The sequence below is a fragment of the Ciconia boyciana genome, chromosome 1, assembly GCF_034638445.1.
Source record: "Ciconia boyciana chromosome 1, ASM3463844v1, whole genome shotgun sequence".
Classification (NCBI taxonomy): domain Eukaryota; kingdom Metazoa; phylum Chordata; class Aves; order Ciconiiformes; family Ciconiidae; genus Ciconia; species Ciconia boyciana.
This window is the reverse complement of record NC_132934.1, coordinates 38,372,724-38,394,439: the sequence shown is the minus strand read 5'-3', so window position 1 is coordinate 38,394,439 and position 21,716 is coordinate 38,372,724. Positions and strand designations below refer to the sequence as shown.

Below are 21,716 nucleotides of genomic sequence, written 5' to 3'. Positions count from 1 at the left end.
GGTCATATGCCGGGGGCGGGGCGCGCCCGCGCGCTGCTCCTCGGGGCTCCGCTCTACGGCCGCGCCGCGTCTCGTCTCGTCGCGGGGTCCAGCGGCACCGGCTCCCTCCGTCCCGCTGTCCGGCGGCCCGCCCGTCCGTCCCTGCCGCCGCGCCATGTCCCCCGCCGCCGTGGTCCGGGGGCTGGCGCTGGCCGCGCTGCTGGTGCTGAGCCCGGCGGGAGCAGCCCGGCAGGCGCGGAGGCCCAACGTGGTGCTCATCCTCACCGACGACCAGGACGTCTGCCTGGGCGGCATGGTAGCCCCGCGGCGCCCCCGGCCCCCCTCGGCCTCCCGCGCACCCCGCCGGCCGCCCGGCCGGGGGGCGCCGCGCTGGGCCCCTCCGCGAGGGGAGCGGGAGGCGCGGGGTTGTGCGTGGGGGCCCGTGGGAGCGTTGCGAGAGGCCTCGCCCTCGCCGGGGGGGTGCTCGCCGCCCGCCCGCCGAGCTTGCTTAGCCCGGCTGCGGGCTGGGGTCAGGCGGGAGAGGGTGGAGAGGGCCCGATGTGAGGCGGGGGTCCTTCCGGCCGCTGGGGAGGCCTGGGGTGACAAGCGGCGCTGCCAGGGCCCAGCCCGCGGCCGGGGGCAGTCTCTGTCCGCGGCCTCGGGCCGAGTTGCCCCGCGGGGACCGCGGAGCCCCGGGACAGCAGAAGGGAGCATCACGGTGGGCTTCCCCGGGTGAGTGGAGCGTCTCTGGGAAGCTGCCGAGGCTCAAGCGGGTGGAGGCTGGGGCTTCTGGAGCACAGCCTCTGCAGCCGCAGGTAGTCCCTGAGAACTCCCTGCGCTTCTGCTCTCTTGGGCTGACTTGCGTAACCGCTGTGGTCACACGGGGCCCTAGCGAAAAGGCTGGGTGGCTTGCCTGGGCAGTGCCTCAAAACTGGGGTGGTGGGCCTTCTTTCAGCTAGTCATACAACTGCTTCAACTCTGCTGCTTTACCTAGCATCCTTACGCGTTTAGCTGATTTCGGTTCGGTACCTTTCTTCCAGACACCCCTAAAGAAGACTGATGCCCTCATTGCGCAGATGGGAATAACCTTCCTAAATGCAGTAAGTGTTTACATTAACTCTTTGAACTTCTGAGGTATGTGCGTTTGTGTAGTTTGTATCTTAGGTAATTTAGAATCGCAAAACTGGTAAGAGTTTTATGAAGCCTGTACATATGTGTGTGGTTTTTTTAAATTCAGTCCCTAACTACTTTTAGGTCATAAAATGAATATAGTTCAAGGTCATGTTCAGAATCCGAGAGGGAAAGTTTCCCTTCCTAAAAGTGCTTGTGCTAATTTCCTGAAGAAGTAAAGTAAAACTGAGTAATCTGAATATTTTTATTACAACCTGAGAAGCAGTAGAAGCATAAAACTTTCAGCTTCATGCATGCTGAAAACCCACTTCACTCTTTTCATATTCTAATATATTGCCGTGGCTAAAATAATGGAGTGAATCAACTGGGAAACAATATTTTAATGGACGCTTGCTGCTGTGTAAGAACCACATCTAATCTGTAATGGGGGGTTCTGGTTGAAGGGCGTGTGATGCAGAAACCTAAAACCAGTCTCATGTGCAGCTTTCCACTAGTGAAAATACTTGGGATGTAATTCTTTGTGTCTAAAAAGGAGTATGCTTTAATGTTGGTCAACTTTTTAATCAACCCATTAGCTGATATTTCAAAACTATAAATTATGAGGAAAAATTGTTTTACAGTGTCAATCTTGTATCTCTTCGTCCTGTCTTTCCAGTATGTTCCCAGTGCACTTTGCTGTCCCAGCCGAGCTAGCATTTTAACAGGAAAATATCCACATAATCATCATGTTGTCAATAACACTCTGGAAGGAAACTGTAGCAGCAAGTTATGGCAGAAGATTCAAGAACCATACACCTTCCCAGCGCTTCTCAAAACTATGTGTGGTTATCAAACGTTCTTTGCTGGAAAGTATTTGAATGAGGTATTTTGTGCTTATTTTTTTACTGTGACGCAGCTCACTTGCATTTGTCCACCTTCGTAAAACATTCAGTGATTTTTGTTTGTAGCTGATGGTGGGTCCCCAAAATGTTTAAAATGGTGTTACTTGGATGAACAGTTATCTTTGCTGAGATGGGGTAAATACAGTGCAAAGTTCACATCGTTAACTTAACTTGGTTAAAGTCAGATTCTGTAGGTGCCTGAATGTTTTTAAAAGTAAGTTTTGAAAGGATGATGGAATACAAAGGCTTTTTTAGTATGTTCAGGTGTGTTAATTGTTAGAGATGATGATGGGGGAAATGGATAGATGATTGGTGTGTGGTATTAAAGAACACTATCAAGCCAGTGCCAGACCAGGCACGATGTTAGAATAACGTTAAACAAAAAAAATGAGTTTGTCTCAATATTCCAGAGTGATATATCCCCTTGAATGAGAAGACTATTTTCTTTTTAGCAGTTAATACGGTATTTTAAATATTAAGTGTCCACTGAGGCACGTCCATTGGGAGAACAGATATTATTGGAGTTCTTTACAGAGGTTACCCAATACTTTATTATTGAATCCCTTGTATGTGTGTGCTTTTGTGTTTTTCTGTTTTTAACTAAGCTGTGGTTTGTTATAGTTTATGGTAAGCTGTAAACTTCAGCGCTGAAAGCTCTAAGATCAGGTGTTCCTCCTGTGTGATGGAACTGTATTTGGAGCTAGATGAGCTACAGGGTTCTTAACAGCATTATTTTCCTTGCATCTCTTTGTGGAAAATGTTGGTGGTATAATAGAATAACGGAACATGAATTTTCATAGCCAGGCACAAATTTGTTTCTGCTGATGTTACCAAGGCAGCTAGGGGAAGGAAAACTTATCTGGCTTCCTCTGAGCATCCCTTGACTCAGCATAGTCTCCTGTTTCTGCAGTTAGGCGAGCCATGTAGATGGGAGAGGGCAGCCCTGAGAAAACCCGCTGTGTTGCTCTGAGGCACCCTCTGTTTTGAGTTTGGCACTGATTCAGCAGCTCCTTTCCTTTTTTGCTGGCTTAAAGGCTCGTTGTTCTATATTATTTGGCACTGAGGTGACAAGAGGCTAGCATTGCTTAAAGTTTGCACCCCCTTTTGGGAGAGGATGATGGAAGCTTTTGGTCTATGCAAAATTTTCTTTAGTATCTTGTGAACTGTTATCACAAAGCCTAAGACTGTCTTGTTGCATGTGTGTTTTGATCACCTCTCACTACGTGATGATGTACTGTATGTTCTCCAGGATCTCTGCATATTTTCATGTGCAGAGTAGAATAGGGAATAAAATTTAAATTTTATTGGTGAATGCCAAGCTTTCAGTTACTGTCTTTCTAGTTATTTAACCCTGGTCTCTTTAACAGGCTATACATGTGTTTTTATATGCATATATATTGGGTTTTTTCCATTGTGAAATCAAATTTGGCTTAATGCAGTTTCTGATTTGTGTTGAATAAAGCACATGAATATGAAACATAATTTCTAGCTTTTATTCATCATAATTGAAACTGAGTCACAGTCTGTCTTTTTTCAGTACGGAGCAGAGGATGCAGGGGGAGTAGGTCATGTCCCTCCTGGATGGAGTTTTTGGTATGCTTTGGTATGTGACTGTTCTTTTTTTAAAATACTTAATTTCAGTTGCTTTGTAATCCAACTTGTGTTCTAACCTTGCTGGTGATGAAAGAGCAGGCAAAGAGCATCTGACAACTTAATGCAAGTTTTCTTCCCTCTTTTCCTCTATTGCATATCAGATCCTTGTCTTTCACAAGGCTACTCCTACTAAGGTGCCTGGGGAAAAACCCCAACTTGTAAAGCCAAGGCACTGTAAAATAGCACTAAAATAAGTTTTGTTGGAGACCAGTTCTGATAATTCTCGCAGTGTCCTTGTGACAAATGCTTATAACCTATTTGACAAAGGCTTGTTGGCAGCTCATTTTTATTATTTCAAGTAATCAATGTACATGTTGCTTTGTATGAATATGCACACGATTTCTCTTTTTCACAGGAGAAAAATTCAAAGTACTACAACTATACTCTTTCAGTAAATGGCAAAGCACGAAGGCATGGTGAGAACTACAGTGTAGACTATCTGACAGATGTACTGGTAAGAAATTTTGCAACACCTGTATTACAGAAGCTGCTTATAACCAGATAATGCCTCATGCTGGGGGCTTGGGGAAGGGTGGGGATGATAATTTGTTGGGCTGCATTAGTTCATAAATGCATGATTGTGCTGTCATGATGGTGGGCACTAATCAGCAGAGCAAGAGTCTGGGTATATTTAGAAATGACAAGTTTGTGTGTACGAGCTGTGGGGAGGAAAGGGAATCCAGCTGCCCATTTGCTAGCCAGTAGCCTCACTGAGAGGTTAATACTGACTGCTATGGTGCATGAGGAACATGATGCATATAGGCAGCGTCTTAAATTACTTCATAGAAGGATGCGTTTCGTTACAGTATGCAACTTCTGTAACAGATTAACTGGGCCAAAATTTCAGTGGGAGGTTAAGCATGTAAAAATAACTTTACACCATGTTTTGTTTGTTAGATATTAGGATGTGTCAGTATCTTGTAATCTCTAACTAGTCAAACTGGTAACTTGGAAATACTGAAGTCTAATCAATACTTCATAGTGTGTGAGGGCAATGTATGGACTGTGCCAAAATGTGTAGCTGACCAGGGGAGTCTTTAGCCTCTTTATCCTCTTAAGGTAAAGAGAGGTAACAAAGATATCAAATACTTAAAGGAAAGTTGGAAGAGTTACTTTAGCTCCCTTGAGGCCCTGTTTAGCAAAGTAGTATTAGCTTGGAAGGGGTTTTTTTTGGGGGGAAGGAAGTGTTCCCCCTGCCTGCCAAGCTGGAGTCTTAATTTGACATGCAGTTACCGTGTATGAGTTGGTAGTGCTGGGAGCTCACATGCAGCACTCAGGAAAGTTCTTCTCTAAGAAGTCCCCTTGTGCAGTCCATTCGTAGTCTTCCATTGAGACCCTAATGCATTTCATTCCAGTGGGTTCTTGAATACAGACAGCTGCTTACTAGGAACAGAACTGATTGATGTTTCTTAGGGTACTGAACAGCTGTCTGATTAAATTTAGATTTACACTGTCTAAAGCTAGATTGGAATTGATAAGCCAGAAGTGAGACTATCCTATTACTGGCATTGTACTGGTCTTTTTTGATCCTTCAGCAGCTTGTAAGCATTTCAACCAACAGGTCATTGCTGCATAAACCTCTTACTTGTGGTGTGTTACCTGTTGATACAGCAGTGTATTATGATTTTCAGTGTGTTGCATTCTACCTTCTGCCTGTAGTTACCAAATATGTATTCAGCATTTCAGAGCTAGTGTTTGAGTTTAATTCACTCGATGGGCAGTGCACAGGAGTAAATTGCTTATGCAAAGTTCCTGTGTTGCTTGATGTGATGCACAAGCTTTCTTGTCCTGACTAAGGACATCTGGGTACTTAAGTCTGGTATTAAGAATCTGAACACCTGGATCTGTCTGCTGCAGTCCTGACATGTTGCTGTTTAAGCTCCTAACAAAATCCAAGTTGACTACCTCTGAGTTTACCTAAATCATCCTGGTTTCTGAACCAGGTTTTCGAACTTTGCACAGTTCTTATCCTCCCTTAACTCTGTTGTCGTATAACTGAAGTCCAGCCCCACTTGCTTAGATGTAGAAGTTAGGAGGAGGGAAGAGGAGGGAATTCCTAGCGTATTGTTTCTTCTAGAGAAAGAAAAGGATATCCAAAGTGGGATATACTAATCAGACAGGAAAGGAAAATGTTGCAAGATTTGAACAGTGAAGAACTCATCTGCGAGTAATACCTTTGAAGCTTTAATTTCAAAGGCTGTCCTTCCAGCCAAAATGGAACTCACAATCTCTTCTAACTTGCTAATTGAAATTGTGTATAGGCTGAAATGAAAATGAAAGTGCAGTGAAGTGGCATGAGGGAGTGGAGTTTGGCACTCTCCTTCACTAGAGCTTCCAGCTTCACCAGCAGAAGTGTGGCACCCCTTAGAAACTCTCAGCTTGCTGCAGAATGAGCATACGCTATAAACACTGGGGCTGAAAAACTTTTTCAGAACTATTGCTATTTCTGAAGACAATTGAAACTGCTAAACTGGGATCTATCAGGCAGGAGGTGGCATCTGAGAGCCTCAGAAAGACTCAGATGGTGTTTAAGCAAGCTCCAATTCCACTTGATGAAAGCAGAGTTTAGGTGGATTTTGATACCTGGAAAAAGCACAAACTTTTGATAAGCTTTCCAGGTCTAAATAATGCAAAGGTCTGAAGTAGAAAGTCGTTCAGAGATGTGGGACAAATTATTTGTTTAACATGAACACTTGAGATTTTTTTTTATCACGAGCTGCTGTTCTGGACACCTGTAGGTGAGCAAGCAATAAGTTTCTGAAATAGTTTAAATGTTCCCAGTACTACCAAGCTCTAAATAAGTTATGAATGTCTAGTTTGGATTTTTCAAATACTTGCTGTTTTCCTTTGGAGGTGTGACTTTTCTTCTTCAACAAAACTGTTCACAGGCCAACATGTCATTGGACTTCTTGGAGTATAAATCTAATTTCGAACCTTTCTTTATGATGATCTCGACCCCAGCACCGCACTCTCCTTGGACAGCTGCGCCACAGTATACAAAGAGCTTTCCGAATGTCAGTGCACCAAGAAACAGCAATTTTAATATTCATGGAAAGGTAAGCTAACTAGGAAGAATCTGCATAGATTATTCTACTAGCTTACGAGAGCAGTGGGCAATGACCCTGACTTGCATATTAAGTTTAAACAATGAGAAGAATAGGCTAATACCATGACTACTGGTTATTTAGTTATGTTAATCAGCCTTTCAGGGTAAGATATGTTTATTGTGACTTTGAGATTTTTGCATACCAATATCTTGTAAATAAAAAAAGTAGTGTCAGAAACGATAAGGCAGTACAATGGAATTATGATTGATAAATGGAAAAAAGTTAATTTTTTGTCCAATTTCCAGACTGTTCTGAAGTTCTTAAAATGTTCTTTCATTGCTCTTGGTATGTTCAGGAGAATGCATAGGTAGTGTGCTACACAAAGCCTCAGGTGAAGAATGACGAGAGCCCTGTCTTCCTACGCACATCTGCTCATGTGGGTGGGTGGTCCATTACTTGAGCTTATGGCAAAGCTGCCCTAGGTGACGAGCGTATCAGGCTAACCAGAGGACTTCATGCAGTCGTGAACCACAGGGCCCAGGGTCACTAAGGACTTTGAGAACTTGCCTTTCATTTGTTGGAACAAATTAGGCTGAGCCTAATGTTACAAACTTGCAGACATCCTTGTGACAGGGCAGTACCTTCCACTGCAAGTAAACTTGGCCAAATATGGTCTAGCTCAGACTAATCCACTGCTACTTACTCTGCCAATAAGTGAAAGTCACAAACAGTTAATCTGGTGAGATATTTAACTTACGGAGGTTTTGTGGTTTTGATTCAATTAGTTTAAAATGCAGAACTCACTACTGTTCAGTGTTCAGCTGATTCACTTCGAGGTTTGCTCCTAATCTTAAGAGATACCATTGCCTAAATGCCTATCTGGAGCCCAGTGATACCTCTTCTAAGGTCACTGTGACTCACGTAGTACAGGGTGGAATTTGTTTTTTAGCTGAGGACTGTAGCTTGCAAAATGACCATGTGCTTATCAGCATGATACAAAAACATGAATGAAAGGGGAGAAAAGGGCTGCAAGCGGTAACGAATACTTTGGCCCAACCTGTTAAGTTTCGAACTAGGGAGTGGGAATCAGACTTTCTTTCTCCATAAAAGGATCCCTAACTTTGTCTTAGACTTCATTACTGTAATAACGGAATGCTTTTAAAATAGTGATCCAGAAATAACTTGACCAGCAAAGTCAGCAGCTAGCCAAAAAATACAGTGGGGGAGTTCCCTTATGTGGAGCAAAAGCAAAAGCTCTGCATATGCCTATATAAAACAAGGCAAAATAAGAGACTTAATGTTTGGTAGTTAATATCTGTGAATACAGCAGTTGTACTAGGTTTCACAATAGAAACAGACTAGCATTACCCTTCTTCCTAGACACAAAATAGCTACGATCATTAACAGTGTGCATTTCTGTAATTGGCAGTGTTGTGGTCTTGAAGCCTAACTCTTCTTTCAGCTTCACTGTTTTCTAGGGCAAGCACAATTCCTGCAATAGCAATAAACATGTACGTAGGCTCAGATCCTCAAGTCACTGATGTTGTAATGCTTGCTAGACAGTCTTGCATTATACAGTCTTGATTCCTAAATTAATGTTGCCTAGCTTCCTTATACAGTTTGTGGGCAAGGGGTACTAAAAGGAGCCATCTAGGCAGAATCTCTGCATGAAAAACAGGAGTTAAGTTGTTGTCGGACTCTGGCCAGTGATGTGCACTTTAATTTCTGCTTAGGATCCTCAGCTATGAACTATATCAAGTGAAGAGGTAGCTGTCCAGTATCCCAAGCAGGACTATTGACAGCCCAGATGAGTGGTTTATCTAAGCCATTCTGAGAGAGAAGCTGATTAAAAGATATGTGTTGGGTATTTCTCTTGCATGCAGTGTTTTTCCTGCAAAATCAGAGCACAGCTGTGTTCAGATTCTGCTGGCAAGATATGGTATTCTGTCCCAAGGTCTCTGAAGCTTTCTTTGAGAATGAGACATAGGGTGGCAGCAGGATTGGTGGGCAGCTTTGTAACTGGTGACAGAGACTTGACAGGGACTGACAGGGAAGCAGGTTTGAGGACTCTGAGTCAGTGTGAAGTTTATTGAAATCCACAAAGATGTTTAGGTGCTGTGTGAAATTCCTGAAACTTTAGAGAAAGGTAGGAAGAACAAAATACTCCGGAGAAGAGGAAGATTCTACTGCACTAGCTGACCTAGCCCCCAGAGTTACCCAGCGTGGTTGTGCCTTGTGGAGGGCCTCTCCTGAGCCCATCTCATGTGAAAGGTGGCTGGTGCACAGGTGACACTGCCAGTGCCTTCATTCTCTGAAGAACTTCTGCTGAGCTGGGGATGGGGTTTGTGATGCCTTTCATTACTTTTTCTTCTCTCAACCAACACATAAGTCCTAGATGTTTGGTCTTGATTGTGCTGTGAGTTTTCTTGCTGAGATAGACTTAGCGTGTCTCCAGAGACTTGTTTTACAACTGCCATAAAAGAGAGATCTGAATACAACTGAATTAAAGTGGACATGGTATTAAGTCTCCATGCCAAAAATCTTCCCTTCAGTCTACAAGAACAGAAAACAGGAGAACTGAATAATTGCAGGAGATATGAGTCACTTCATTGTGAGTCCCTTAAGCCTGAGCCTGTTCAGAGTCATTCGCTTGTGACAGGAGGGAAATTGCATAAACAAGAGGTTCTACGGAGAGGAGTGACCAACTAAACACAGGTTCAAGCTGAGGGTGATGAGAGGATCATCTCCGACCTACTAAATGAAAAAGCGTACAGCCGTATTGACATGACTTTCTCCTTTGTTCTACTCCCCACTAATGCTAACCTTCAGGTTGTTCACAACAGACCTTCCCATGTATTTGCAGAGCAGCTGACCCAGTTCATACTGGTGCTTCAGGATGTGGGACTATCACTTTTCATATGAGTTAGATCATCTCCGTTACTTCGGGGGGATGGGTGAGGGGAGAAAGGGAGGAGCTGTTTCTGAAAGTTTGGTATGTGGCTAGGAGAATCATTAACGCTTCAGCAAAAGAAATGTTCTTGCTCTGAAGTCAAAAAATCCAGATAAAATGGTAATGTTTCTGCTCCTCTCAGTAGTCTCCATCCCTGAGTTCATGGGCTACCAAGAATCTGACAGTGGCACCATTACAGATCTTTGTCCTCACCTGTTCATAAATTAGGTAGTCCGAATTGATTTTGATGCAGCAGTTTCTCCCCACCACTCTACCTATGTTAGGATGCTCACAAATCTTAGTCCCAAAAGAACCTCACTTGAACAACCAAGTCCAATCTTACAATGCTGCTCAATCCTTCAGATTTTTTTTTTCATCAGACCTGTCTCAGGCTATCAGACTTATCTCTGGGAGAGCCTTCCCTAGCTCCTTTCACAAATTTCTTCCTTGAACTGCTTTGTAAAGATCCACAGCTATTTTCTTCTCACCAAGGGCTGAGCGTAATGGAGCTGTAATATATTCTACTCTTGCAACTTAGCTTTTGCATGAACCAAGAGGGAAAACTGGAGTCAGGTCAGTTTGATTGCATTCCCTGGCTATTTCACAGGGATCATGTGGATGTTTTACCCTAAACAATGTTTCTGTTGTAATTGGTCTAAGAAAGGTATAAAAGCTGGTACTTCTCTCCTACACTAATCTTTTTGTCTTTTTTCTTTAGAACAAGCACTGGTTAATTCGACAAGCAAAGACTCCAATGACTAACTCATCAATACAGTTTCTTGATGATGCTTATAGAAAGCGGTAAGAATTTTTTTGTTGCTTAAGATTTCTACTCAGAACTTTTATTTTTTTGGAAAAAAAAAAATAAAAGGTATTTTTTTAAAAGGGTTGTAATAAGTCTGATAATAGATGTCAAATTACCTGTAATATTTCTCTGGCATCTGTCTCAGCAGACCTGACTTTTGGTTTACTTTTTGCAAAGAAACTTGTCATTGACTTCAGAAATATTTTGCTCCCAAATGCTGCCATCATTTATCATAAAAAAGACCAGTCATGCTTGGTATCTCTACTGCTTTTCTTTCAGTGCTCGACAGGTTTTCATAAAAAATGACCTTATCTTCACTTGAATTCCAGATTCTTACATGATGTATGTCAAATGTGATTGATTCATCTGCTTGCTAATCTGATTTAGTAACCTTGGCTCTCAGTCTGTGGTCTTTTCACATGGGAATACCTGACTGGCCAAGGCGGGTGCTTGATTCATTTTTATAAAAAGGGATGTGGGGAGTAACATGAAGATACAGCTTGTTCCCTCTTTTTAATAGAAAGAAAAGGTATTTGTTTACACTGTAGGTGTATTTTATTTTAAAGCTGTGAAACAAACATTAGCTTAACTTTAAATGTTGCACTCCATTTTGAGCAGTTATCAGGCATTTGCTTGTCACTTTGGAGATGGAAACTGAAGTTTTTTTTCAAGCTCTTGCTTTATTGGTAAAATTATGCAACAAATCTTAAATTAAGCCTGGAGACAACAGGATCCAAGAATTGAATAACTCTAGTTAATTCAGCATAATACTAGTCTGTGGAGGCTTGTTACTGACTTACCAGAAGAAGTCACTTGTCTCAATGGCAGACCCCATGACAAAGGGAAGAATAACTTGTGGCTGTTCAAGGCTTCAGACACACTGGAAAAATGGACCCTGATATTGCAGGAGTAATACAAAATAGCTGATGTAGTTTTCAAGCAGAAAGGATCCCATATAGACAATAAAATTCATGGCAGTCTTGTATTTTAATATTAAAAACTAGACATAAAAAACTAATAACAAGTGACCTTGCAGGAGATAACTCTGACTCTTTACCACTGTGTTCCTTCAAAGTTGGTCTTGACTGTCTCCAGATAAGAAGTAATCAGCATTTTGACGTCTTTCTCAGACACCACAGAATAAAATCAACAAGAACTGAAGACAAACAGTCTATTTCTATCTTAAATTGCAGCCTTAAATGTACAGTGTAGTAATCTATGAAGTTTGTTTTCAGAATTTGCAAGCAAAATAATCTACTTACCGTGCATACACTGACTTGAAGCAGAATATGAATGCCCCACTTGCAGTCAGAATTATTCTGAATTTTTCATACTCTAATATGAATTACTTTGTGTCTGTATAGGTGGCAAACTCTGCTGTCAGTAGATGACCTGATAGAGAAACTAGTGAAGAAACTGGAACTGAATGGAGAATTAGACAACACATACATCTTTTACACATCGGACAATGGCTTCCACACTGGTAAAATTTTCAATGCTTACTGAATGTTTGTAGAAGATCCAGGAATCGCATAACATTTCACCCTCGTGACCACTCCAGAAAACGGGAACAGCAGCTGTGGAAAACTGTAGACATGAGAAGTACTAATTTGAGTTGCAAACCAATCTGGAGTTGCAGTGTGGGGTGTTTGGGGATTTTATTGTTTGTTTGGTTTATGTTTGGTTGCAGTTTTTAGCATTAATCTCTACCACTGTATCCTGGTATACATAAAATTAGGACAGAAATGGAGGAAGGGTCTCTGTGTTCTGTAGGGAGTTGCCATGAAAGAGTTAACCAGTAAAAATCTGTCAAAGACCTGTCTGTGTCATGTTGTACAACTAAAAATGCAGCATCATTTAAGCTGTTAAAGTTTGTAAGATATGGCTTACACTTTGAAGTTGTTTGTTCCTACCCTCCACTTTGTTAATGTAGTTCAGGTTAAGAACCTCTTCTGACTTCTTAAAAAATTGGTTGCTGGAAATTATGTAACACAAGACTCTTAAATGGCTTCTTGTTTTACATTTTAACTTTTTCCATTTTCTACCGTATAGGCCAGTTTTCCTTGCCAATAGACAAACGGCAGCTGTATGAGTTTGATATCAAAGTTCCATTGCTAGTTCGAGGACCAGGGATAAAACCAAATCAGACAAACAAGGTAAGAAAGAAGTTAAATCAGAGTATGGATTTACTTTTAATATTGTTTCACAGTTATCAACTTCAGGTAATAATTCATCCTCCTGCATATATGTGTATCAATGAAATGAAATATATGGATTGGTAGAAAGTGCAAAGAACTCATTCTAAAAAGCTGTGTGCTTGTGTTTGAATCAGTAAATTTAAGTAATTGCAGGCTACAGAAATAAAATAGATGTGAGACTCACCTTCCAAAGACCCTACCATTGCTTGTGAATGTTACAGGGTCCATTAGCCTATAAAGATGAAATTAAGTAGTGTTTAGGTGTACCTAAAATTACAAGTACTTAAAATACAGAAGTCTCATTACATCTGTTTGGTTCTGGTCTTCTGAACTAAGTTTTCCTCACCCTGCAGATGCTTGTTGCAAATATTGATTTGGGTCCCACTATTCTGGATATCGCGGGGTATGACTTGAATAAGACCCAGATGGATGGGATGTCACTGTTGCCACTGTTGGTAAGTAGATGGACAGGGATAGTAACCAGTAATTCTTGCAGGGGTTATTCTTCAAAGTGAATACTACTTCCTTTGATAGACTAGGTCGACTCATAACCCAGCTTCTTCTCTTTATGGTATTTTCACGCGGGATGTTTGTGGCTTAGTGAAAAAACTAAGTGTGCTGTTTAAATGCAGATGTATTTTAGTAAGCCCTACAACTTTGTGGTCATTTTGTAACAGAAAGTTGTGCCATCCTTTGGCTAATCCTGCCATTGGTAGTAATTCCTTTTTTGAAGGCTGTATGTTGTTTCCACCATGCATCTTTCCCTCCCCTTTTCCTTAGAATTTCTCAGCATAGACATAGGAGAAAAGCAAACTGCTCTTACTTAAATCTTTGGTTTGCCTCAATTTTCAGTAGAACTAGTGTTTCCCCCTAAACTCTGGAAAAATGCATGTAGTTTTTTAAAGTAAACCTGACCTTTCCAATAAGTGAGCAGAAGCCTATTTAAATAAAGCTGCTTGCAGTTGATCCTTTTAGTTTTAATTAAATTTAGTCTATAAATTGAAGGCAGCTTACTTGGAAACGTAGGAGATCATCCAGATTTAAAACAGTGCTTTGCTTTTAAAACCTTGTATCCAAGCCTTAAGCTGTTCTTTAGACAGAAGCAGGTAAAAGGCATCTAGTTTAAACTCTGACAGAATCAAAACTGAAACTCATTGTTTTGCTCTATATGCCTGTGATGGTGCTGTATATTAACTTTAAACTTCCCTCTCCCTCTGTCTTTTAAAATGCAGCCACAAATAAAGCAGCTTAAAACTTAGTTGCTTCTTAAAGCTGTTTATCTTTTCTTACGCCAAGGGTATCTTTTTCCATCTGTTGCGGTAGTCTGATATAAACCAAAGAGAAACACGTGGCTCCTACTTTGCATTACTGCATGATTCTTTGTAAATTCAAGATGGTACTTTAGTACACCTTCTTGTGAGGGTTTTGTACTTTTTGGGTTGGATCCTTGTCTCCCAGCTACACAAGACATTCTAACCTAAGGCTGAATATTATTTTAAGACTGACCCAAACTAGGGACTGTGACTCAAAGTGCCTTGTAAGCAGTGAGCAGTGTTAGTGTTGTACCAGGCATGGAGAATTTCTTCTGTTTCACAGTGCAGTGAATATTGCGTCATGTTAACTTCTTGTCCTAGAGAGGAGACAAAAATGTGACATGGAGATCAGATTTCTTGGTGGAGTACCAAGGAGAAGGATACAACGGCAGTGATCCTACCTGTCCTGGCCTAGGACCTGGTGTCACAGTAAGCAGGACAAGATTTGTTTATATTAGAAAATAGCTGCTGAATTAAACCTGTTTGTGGTGTGGACTCACCTGGTTCTATAAGTAAGCTCACAGTGTCTTGGTAAGTAGGAGCTAGGTCTGTAGGTCCTGTGCAGCATTTAAGAATTGGAGGGAGACATCCAGACATGCAGAACTGGTGTGTCCACATGACCGTACAGAACAGAGTTACCCTTTCAGTGGGAATCTGTAGGGCCTCAGGGTTGGAGAAATATGCAGGAAGGTGTGGACTTGGCAAAGTGGGTAGCAGTCACGTCATGTTCTTTCTAAACTTCCAGTGACCTGATTGCACAATTCTTATATGTAACTATTATTTAAGTCACTGGCTACTTCCTGAATCAAAGATGGTTTGCTTTAAGTAAAGCATCTCATCCGTGTTGTCTTTAGTAGTGTGTGTTGTGCTGCTGTTCTCTTCAGTGTATGTACATTAGCTTCCCAGACAAAATGCACTGGATCATGGTGAGTTCATTACCAACACCTTCTCAAATGTTGAAGAGCTGAGTTTTTGCTTAAAATCCCCAGTGGAGACTTGCATGTGTTAGACTAAGATCCTGGTGTTCATCAGTTAACTGCAGTTGGCTTGAGCTGGTATAGACTCTAGGAAAAGGGTTGCTAGTTCATTTTTTTTCCTGCTCTGAAGTTTTTGTTCACTGCTCACTTCACAGCACTGCTTCCCAGACTGTGTCTGTGAAGATTCCTATAACAACACATATGCTTGTGTAAGGACACTGTCAACTTCCTGGGATCTGCAGTACTGTGAATTTGATGACCGGGAGGTAAGTCTCTGAGTAGCAGATGTGAACTGTTCACAACTGTGCTAGCGACTGTCTGCACTCTTATCTGCTCTCAAGGTTTCCATGAAGTATTCTGAAAAGCAGACTAGCATTGCTTGCAGGATAAACAGTGAAGTATTTATCTGCTGGTGAGAATGTTTGACCAAAATTCTGGTGGGGCTCTGGGAAGAAAAAAAAAAGGGAGAGGGGGTGGGAGGGGAGTGAGGAAGGGACAATAGCCTAAACTACCATTATCGCCTTCTGGTATCACTTAACAGCTTCATGGGGTGCGGCGCTGGGTTCTGTTCTCTGTCTTACCCTAATTCCACGTGGCAGAGTCTTCTGTAGACAAACATTTTCTGTTACACTGTACCTCTGCTGTTCCTATGGTCAGCTGCAACTCCTTTCCTTGGGAAGAACTGAAATCCCAGGCTGATCATTTCTCTTCTATTGCTCGCTTATTTGCCTGGCAAAACAAGTATTTAAGTTACAACTGTGAGAAAGGTCTCTAACCTTATCTTAAGTTGTTTGGGTATAAGGGACATAATGTCCCACTTCAGAAACTTCAAATCTCGCTAGCAGAGTACCCGCTGTATGCACAAAACTTGGTGTGTTATGGGGCTGGTCTTTACTTGTGCCCATTTGCACACAGTTGCTTCAGAGAGCATATTGGGTGTGAGGCAACCGGGTCACAAAGCTAATAAACTGCATTGTCAGCAGATGTGCAATAAATGCATAAACAGGAGGTATCCCCAGTTATCATGCCACCACACAAAACATCTTCTGATAGTCTACAATGAACAACCTAGAGCAGGGGAGTAAATCCCACAAGGTGGTTTTTGCAGTAAGATAGCAAGGAAGACTGTATAGGAGACCAAGATGCTGATTAGCAGACCCTGCCCTTCATTATTCCACTTTCTGACCATTTATGATGAAGTTAAATGAGTGTTGCAGCTTTTGTTGTAAAAGTAGACTCCAAAGTTGATCTGATAATACACCTCATGTCACTTTTTTTTCCAGTACGAAGGTATGGCTGTGGCACTTCTGGGTCACTCAGCTTACCTAGGTCAGCTAAATTAAGACTAATGGTATAGGGGAAGATGCGCAATGTGGCTTTTAAAACCTTGCAGTGAACCTTACAAGCAAGCTTGCAACCAAAGTCTGTGCAGATGCATCTTTGTTAGACACAACCCACCCAGTTTTAATCAACATCATCTGCAGTCATGCCTCCCTATCTAGTGCAGACAAAACCTCAGCTGAATTCTTGATATGTTTGGCAAGTATTTGTCCCATGGAATGGTTTAGAGATTTAATGTACCAAAAAACAACTCCACCCTAAAATCCTCCAGATAAACCTTCTCAAAGCACACAAAAAAATCTTCTCAAAGTGTGCACACACAAAAAAGCTTTCTTGTGTTAGGGTTATAGCATACTTGTGCTCAGTGTATTTTGTACAGGTAGTCAAGACAGCTGTCTGAGTTTGAGAGCTGGAAGTGCCTGATGAGCATATAATGGTGCTGTGATGGTCATGAGATTGTATATTTTGAGATCCATTAATGAAAAGACAGCCAGCTTAGCCATGGCCTCTTGCTGTGGTTTTACAGTCATTAGATGGGTTCCATTTATGTGTTAGAAAAAAATCCACAGTGTAGCGGATGAGCACTTCAGCTGGAAGTAAAAACTTTCCAACAATACTGTACTATCACAAAACTTTAGCTTTACCTACACAGTCCTGTCTTTGACCGCTTAGCCACGTGGCTAAGTATGGCTTATGTGTGGGGATGCTGCAATGTAGTTGAAAATAACATTTGAGACTATATGCTGTTATAGTGTTCTTCCCAAATAATATTATTAAAAGTTAATCAGCGTTTAGGACTTAATACAGTGCAGGAACTTTCTTCTCCAGGTGTTTGTGGAAGTGTATAACTTGACTGCAGATCCACACCAGATTAATAACATTGCTAAAACAATTGATCAAGAAATTCTAGAAAAGATGAACTATCGATTAATGATGCTGCAGTCCTGTTCAGGAGCAACTTGCCGTACACCAGGTGTCTTCGATCCCGGGTAAACACTGGTTCAATTAATTATTATAATACTTCTAAATATAACTATATTTTTTTAAATTAAGCTTTTATAGAGGGTATTTATGACGGAATATAATATTACTGACATACATCCTGTTGTTTAATAGAGAAGCTTTCTTGATGCTTCTTTTCTAATGTTTAATCTGTATTTTAATTTAACCTACCAAATATAACTTGATGGTATTACTACTACTCCTTTAATCTTGTCAGCCATTGTTGACTTAGAATAGCTGAAGCTTACAGCTGTGCTGAGTAGTCAGAGACAAGTGACCTCAGGTTTGCCTGCAAACAAGGGGAAGCTCTGCAGGTTTCTGTAGGCAGGAATTTCCCAAATACTTGCTATGATTGTTCCTGGAGATGCTGCTAGCAAAGAATGTTTCCTGCAGGACCTAAGCTGTATGTGTTAGTCAGCTGTTGTAAGTGAATAGCACTTCTTACCTCAAAATTCAGTAATCATTTGGACCGAAGCTTTTTTAAGCGCTATTTAAAATGTCCTTACAGTTGTGCTACAGAAGTTTGTAGTTCGAGGCAGCAAAGCTTTCTGTTTAAGCATTCAGGAAACGCATTTATGTTATACATGCCAATATGCTGTTGGTATGTTGTAGCTAGTATTTATTTCTTTGGTGACTACCAGCTCCTCAGTTGCGTGTTGTTATAATTAATCTGTTGTAATATGTAGAGAGATTGTCCCTACTGCATACTGTCAAGAAAGCAAATATACACGTAGCCTTGTACCAGAGTTATTCTAGAAATAAGTTTTTTCTAGAAGTGTTGGTCACAGCTCACACAAACTCTGTTCCTTTCTATAGGTACAGGTTTGACCCACGGCTCATGTTCAGCAATCACGGTGTTCGGGCTCGGAGGTTTTCTGCACAGTCCTTATAAGGCACTTAAGAGCCTCTTGCAATCAGCTCCCACTGACCAGCTCCTCCAGTGACTGCAGCAGGTCTGTCTCTGTAATTCTCGCTGATCACAGCTGCAAGACTTGTAATGGGCTATTCAAACCCTGTGCGGAAGAAAAAACCTTGTCTTTAGCTGGTTGCCTTGTGCAATATGTATTTTACAGCTGAACTGTAACTAAATCATTAGACACAGCTAATCTGTCTTGCTCAGATAGTTGATTACCACCTTTGTCTTTCAAGTATCTTTTCGTATCACAGGCACAGAGGTGAACCTATGCCTGTGAATCTGAACAGTCTATTTTGTTCTAAAAATCAATAAATGCGTATTTGAGTTGGGTTAGATAGGCAGGTGCTATTGCACAGTAATGCTCACCCATATTCAGTGTCATAGACTTTCTTAAAAGCTATGTTTAATTATAGGTTTCCTGTATTGAGCTCAAAGCTGTTAATAGCAAACTAGCCCAAAATAGCGTAGGAAGGCATTAGTCAAAACTGTAGGATCTGACTAGCAAGTGTCTCGTGCAGAATTAAAATCTGTATGCTAAATATTCTCTTTCAATGAGACCACTTCAAATGAGACCAATGAATTTTGTAGGACAGCTTTGGTAGCTTGCAAACAAGAATGCAATTTCAACCTCCTCCTAGTTTGAAATGCTGGAATGGGTTACTATGTACTACTGAAAAAACTCTTGGGCTAGTGAGTTAAACAAGAGTGGTGAGACTAACAAGTATTCATATAACTGTGCCTGTGTTTTGAGCTAACTCTTAAGTCTGTTTTAATATATAAACAAAAGTAACATTTAAAAAAATCCACAAAAAAACAGGGCACCACAGTAGAGTTGATCTGTCTCTAACCTCCAAATGTCTTGAATTGTCTAACATCTTATGTTGATTAGATTCTTGAAGGTAAATTATTTTGAGAGCAAACTAGCCAAAAATAAATAAATAAATCATTGCTCACTAGCAGTTAGGCTAAGAGGGCTATTTTAGGCAGTTTAAGTGCTTCATAGTGTTGCTTTTTATTTGAGACATAACTACTTGGAACCTGCAGTAAGTGGCCTTCACACCAAAGGACTGACGTCAGGTGTCTGACTGCAGTACATTATCACTTGGCTTCCCTTTGGAAGGGTGATGTTGTCTTTTCAACCTTCTGATTAGGATTATCTGAAATGCAGCCATCACTTGCACCTAAACTTGCATATCTTTCTAAATCTTGAAAAACACCCAAACTTGTGTTAGCATGTGACTTCTGTATGGATTCTTTGGCAAAACACCTTCTGGAAAGTGTGCATCTTTTGCAAGACAAGTTCATGTTGCTTGTGGGCAAATCAACTGTGTTATCAGGCAAGATAATCTTTCCCTTGTCAAACAAACTGTGACACAACTATTTAGTGTTTAGTTATTTCAGATCTTTCACCCGAATAGAGAGCATGATGATTTCAACTTCTGTCACATAAAACCTTCTACTAAGTAATCATTAAGTAGGCAACAAAGTATAACCCTTTCAAAGCCATGAAGGTGCATACCCTGGTGCACAGATCCACAAACTGGATACAAGCAATGCTACAGTAAGAACTTTCTTTGCTTTTAATTCTGAAGCACAGAAGTTGTCTTTCCTGTAGCTTGGAGTTGCAAACTTCTGTGATGGTCTACAGGTTAGATTTTGTAGAGCTTTTGTCTCAAATCTAACTCATTGTTTCAAATCTCTAGAGTGACCAAATATTGAGACAAAAAAAATCACTTGAAAGGTAACTTTTCAGCTGGAGCATCTGTATAAATGCAGAGGTTTTGGGATACTCAAACTACTTACACACTTTCAAATACTCAGGACTCATTTTGCCTCCACTACAACTGTAGCTTTATCCTGTTCTTTGTTTCTCAAGCCTTAGTTATTGCCCATCAATACCCTTCAGGCTCTGTTTTGTCTTTAAAAACAAAACCAAAGTTGTTTTCATGCTCTCAAGTATTTTCTTGCACACTGAGCTAAACCTGAAGTTCATTTATGTAGCGTTTTGCTCAGATAATTCTAGCAATTAGACTTGTTCTTTGTTTAAGCTTTATTTTGGTAGCTGTGTGGAGGCTAGAGAGAAATACATTGATTGCTGCACATTAAACCCTCAACAGTTCCATCAAATCTAGGTAATGTGTCAAGTTTCCACTTGAGTTAAGTTTCAGTATAAGTAATGTGTGTTATGATGCTTCTTAATAGAGGGAAAAAAAAAAACTTTGTTATGGGTAGAGATGTGTAACTAACACTATCTTTTCTTAGTGATCTTAAGCCATAACAAGGAAATTTTCTTTTGAATGATTTACTTTTTGGCTAATAACTAACATGAAGGTTGACAGAACTGATAGAGAATATTCAGTATGTGTGACCAGGTGTTATACCCAAATTAACACTCTTGCTATCTGCACACACCTAAAAAGCATTTTGTCTGTAACTAGGCTCAATAACTTAACACACTCACTGTCAGAGAACCACACTGTACCTGAAGTCTGTCAAATGTTGTCTTAAATTGAAATTCAGAATGAAATTAATCAGTCCTTACTTAACCAAAAAGAGAACAGCAGTTCAGGAAAATATCTGCCTCACTTCCACTTTTTGATAAACACTTAAGAACAGTTCAGCAAAAGCATGTAGTTGTAGGAAGAACAGGAACCATTCCATTGCTTTTAGAGGAGTTTTTTGTCACTTGTCTGGTGTCTGTTTCCATGAAGCAGTTAATTCTGAGTATTTTTACAGCCTTGAATGAACAGTGTTAATTCTTATCCTTGATGATTAAAAAAATACTACCAAGGAACTTTTGACTCGTATCCAGATCTAATTCCCAACAAGTGATTTTAAAACTAAATGGTCTTCCTGGATATTCCATTTCATATGCTATTTGACCATGGCTGTATCTGTACCTTGTGACTAAAGGCTAAATGAAAGGGCCTTACTGGTACAGAGTTGGGTTTAGGTAAAATGTGATTTTTTTAAACAAAAATTTCTTAAAAATCATCATTATCAAAAGCAGAGCTGTGAATTTTAATGATCTGATCTGATAAAGTAGATATTATACAGGGAGAAATACAGTTAATAACTTTATTACATTATCCTAAACCAAAAACCATTCAGTATAATCACTTCAGCGTAAGTGAATACAGCTAGTACCTGCTTACCGAGCATAGATAGGCCCAGTAAATGGGGCCTCTTCATTTTGAGGAATAAAGCTGTAACAGGGACACATAAATGCAAACACACACTCAAAGCAGGTATAATACCTTTTAAATCAAGTTAAATTTAAGACTGATTCTACAAGCTAAATACAATATTTTATCATAATGAAACAGCTGTTTATTGTGATTCAATTAAAATGAATTTTATTTGTATTACTCTCTGTATGTGAGCATACTTTGCTGTAGCATGTTGTGAGCATACTTAACTTCTGCTGTTTTGAACATTTGGCTAGAAAGTGCCCTTCCAGAGGACCCTGTTCACTGCTGCACTGTTGGGAAAGAAAAAATAAACTGCCTATCAAACTTCCTAC

General features: G+C 40.7%; 1 protein-coding gene across 1 annotated transcript; it reads left to right on the top strand.

Moving 5' to 3' along the window:
• Positions 1-21,713, top strand: GNS (glucosamine (N-acetyl)-6-sulfatase). The gene is made up of 14 exons (XM_072863052.1): positions 1-295; positions 1,020-1,079; positions 1,766-1,972; positions 3,529-3,594; positions 4,000-4,098; positions 6,533-6,700; positions 10,360-10,442; positions 11,811-11,929; positions 12,499-12,602; positions 12,998-13,099; positions 14,279-14,386; positions 15,090-15,200; positions 17,104-17,264; positions 18,094-21,713. Exons 1-14 carry the CDS (start codon positions 155-157, stop codon positions 18,167-18,169), a joined length of 1,605 nt encoding a protein of 534 aa, XP_072719153.1. The 5' UTR covers positions 1-154; the 3' UTR covers positions 18,170-21,713.
• The last annotated feature ends 3 nt before the right edge of the window (positions 21,714-21,716 follow it).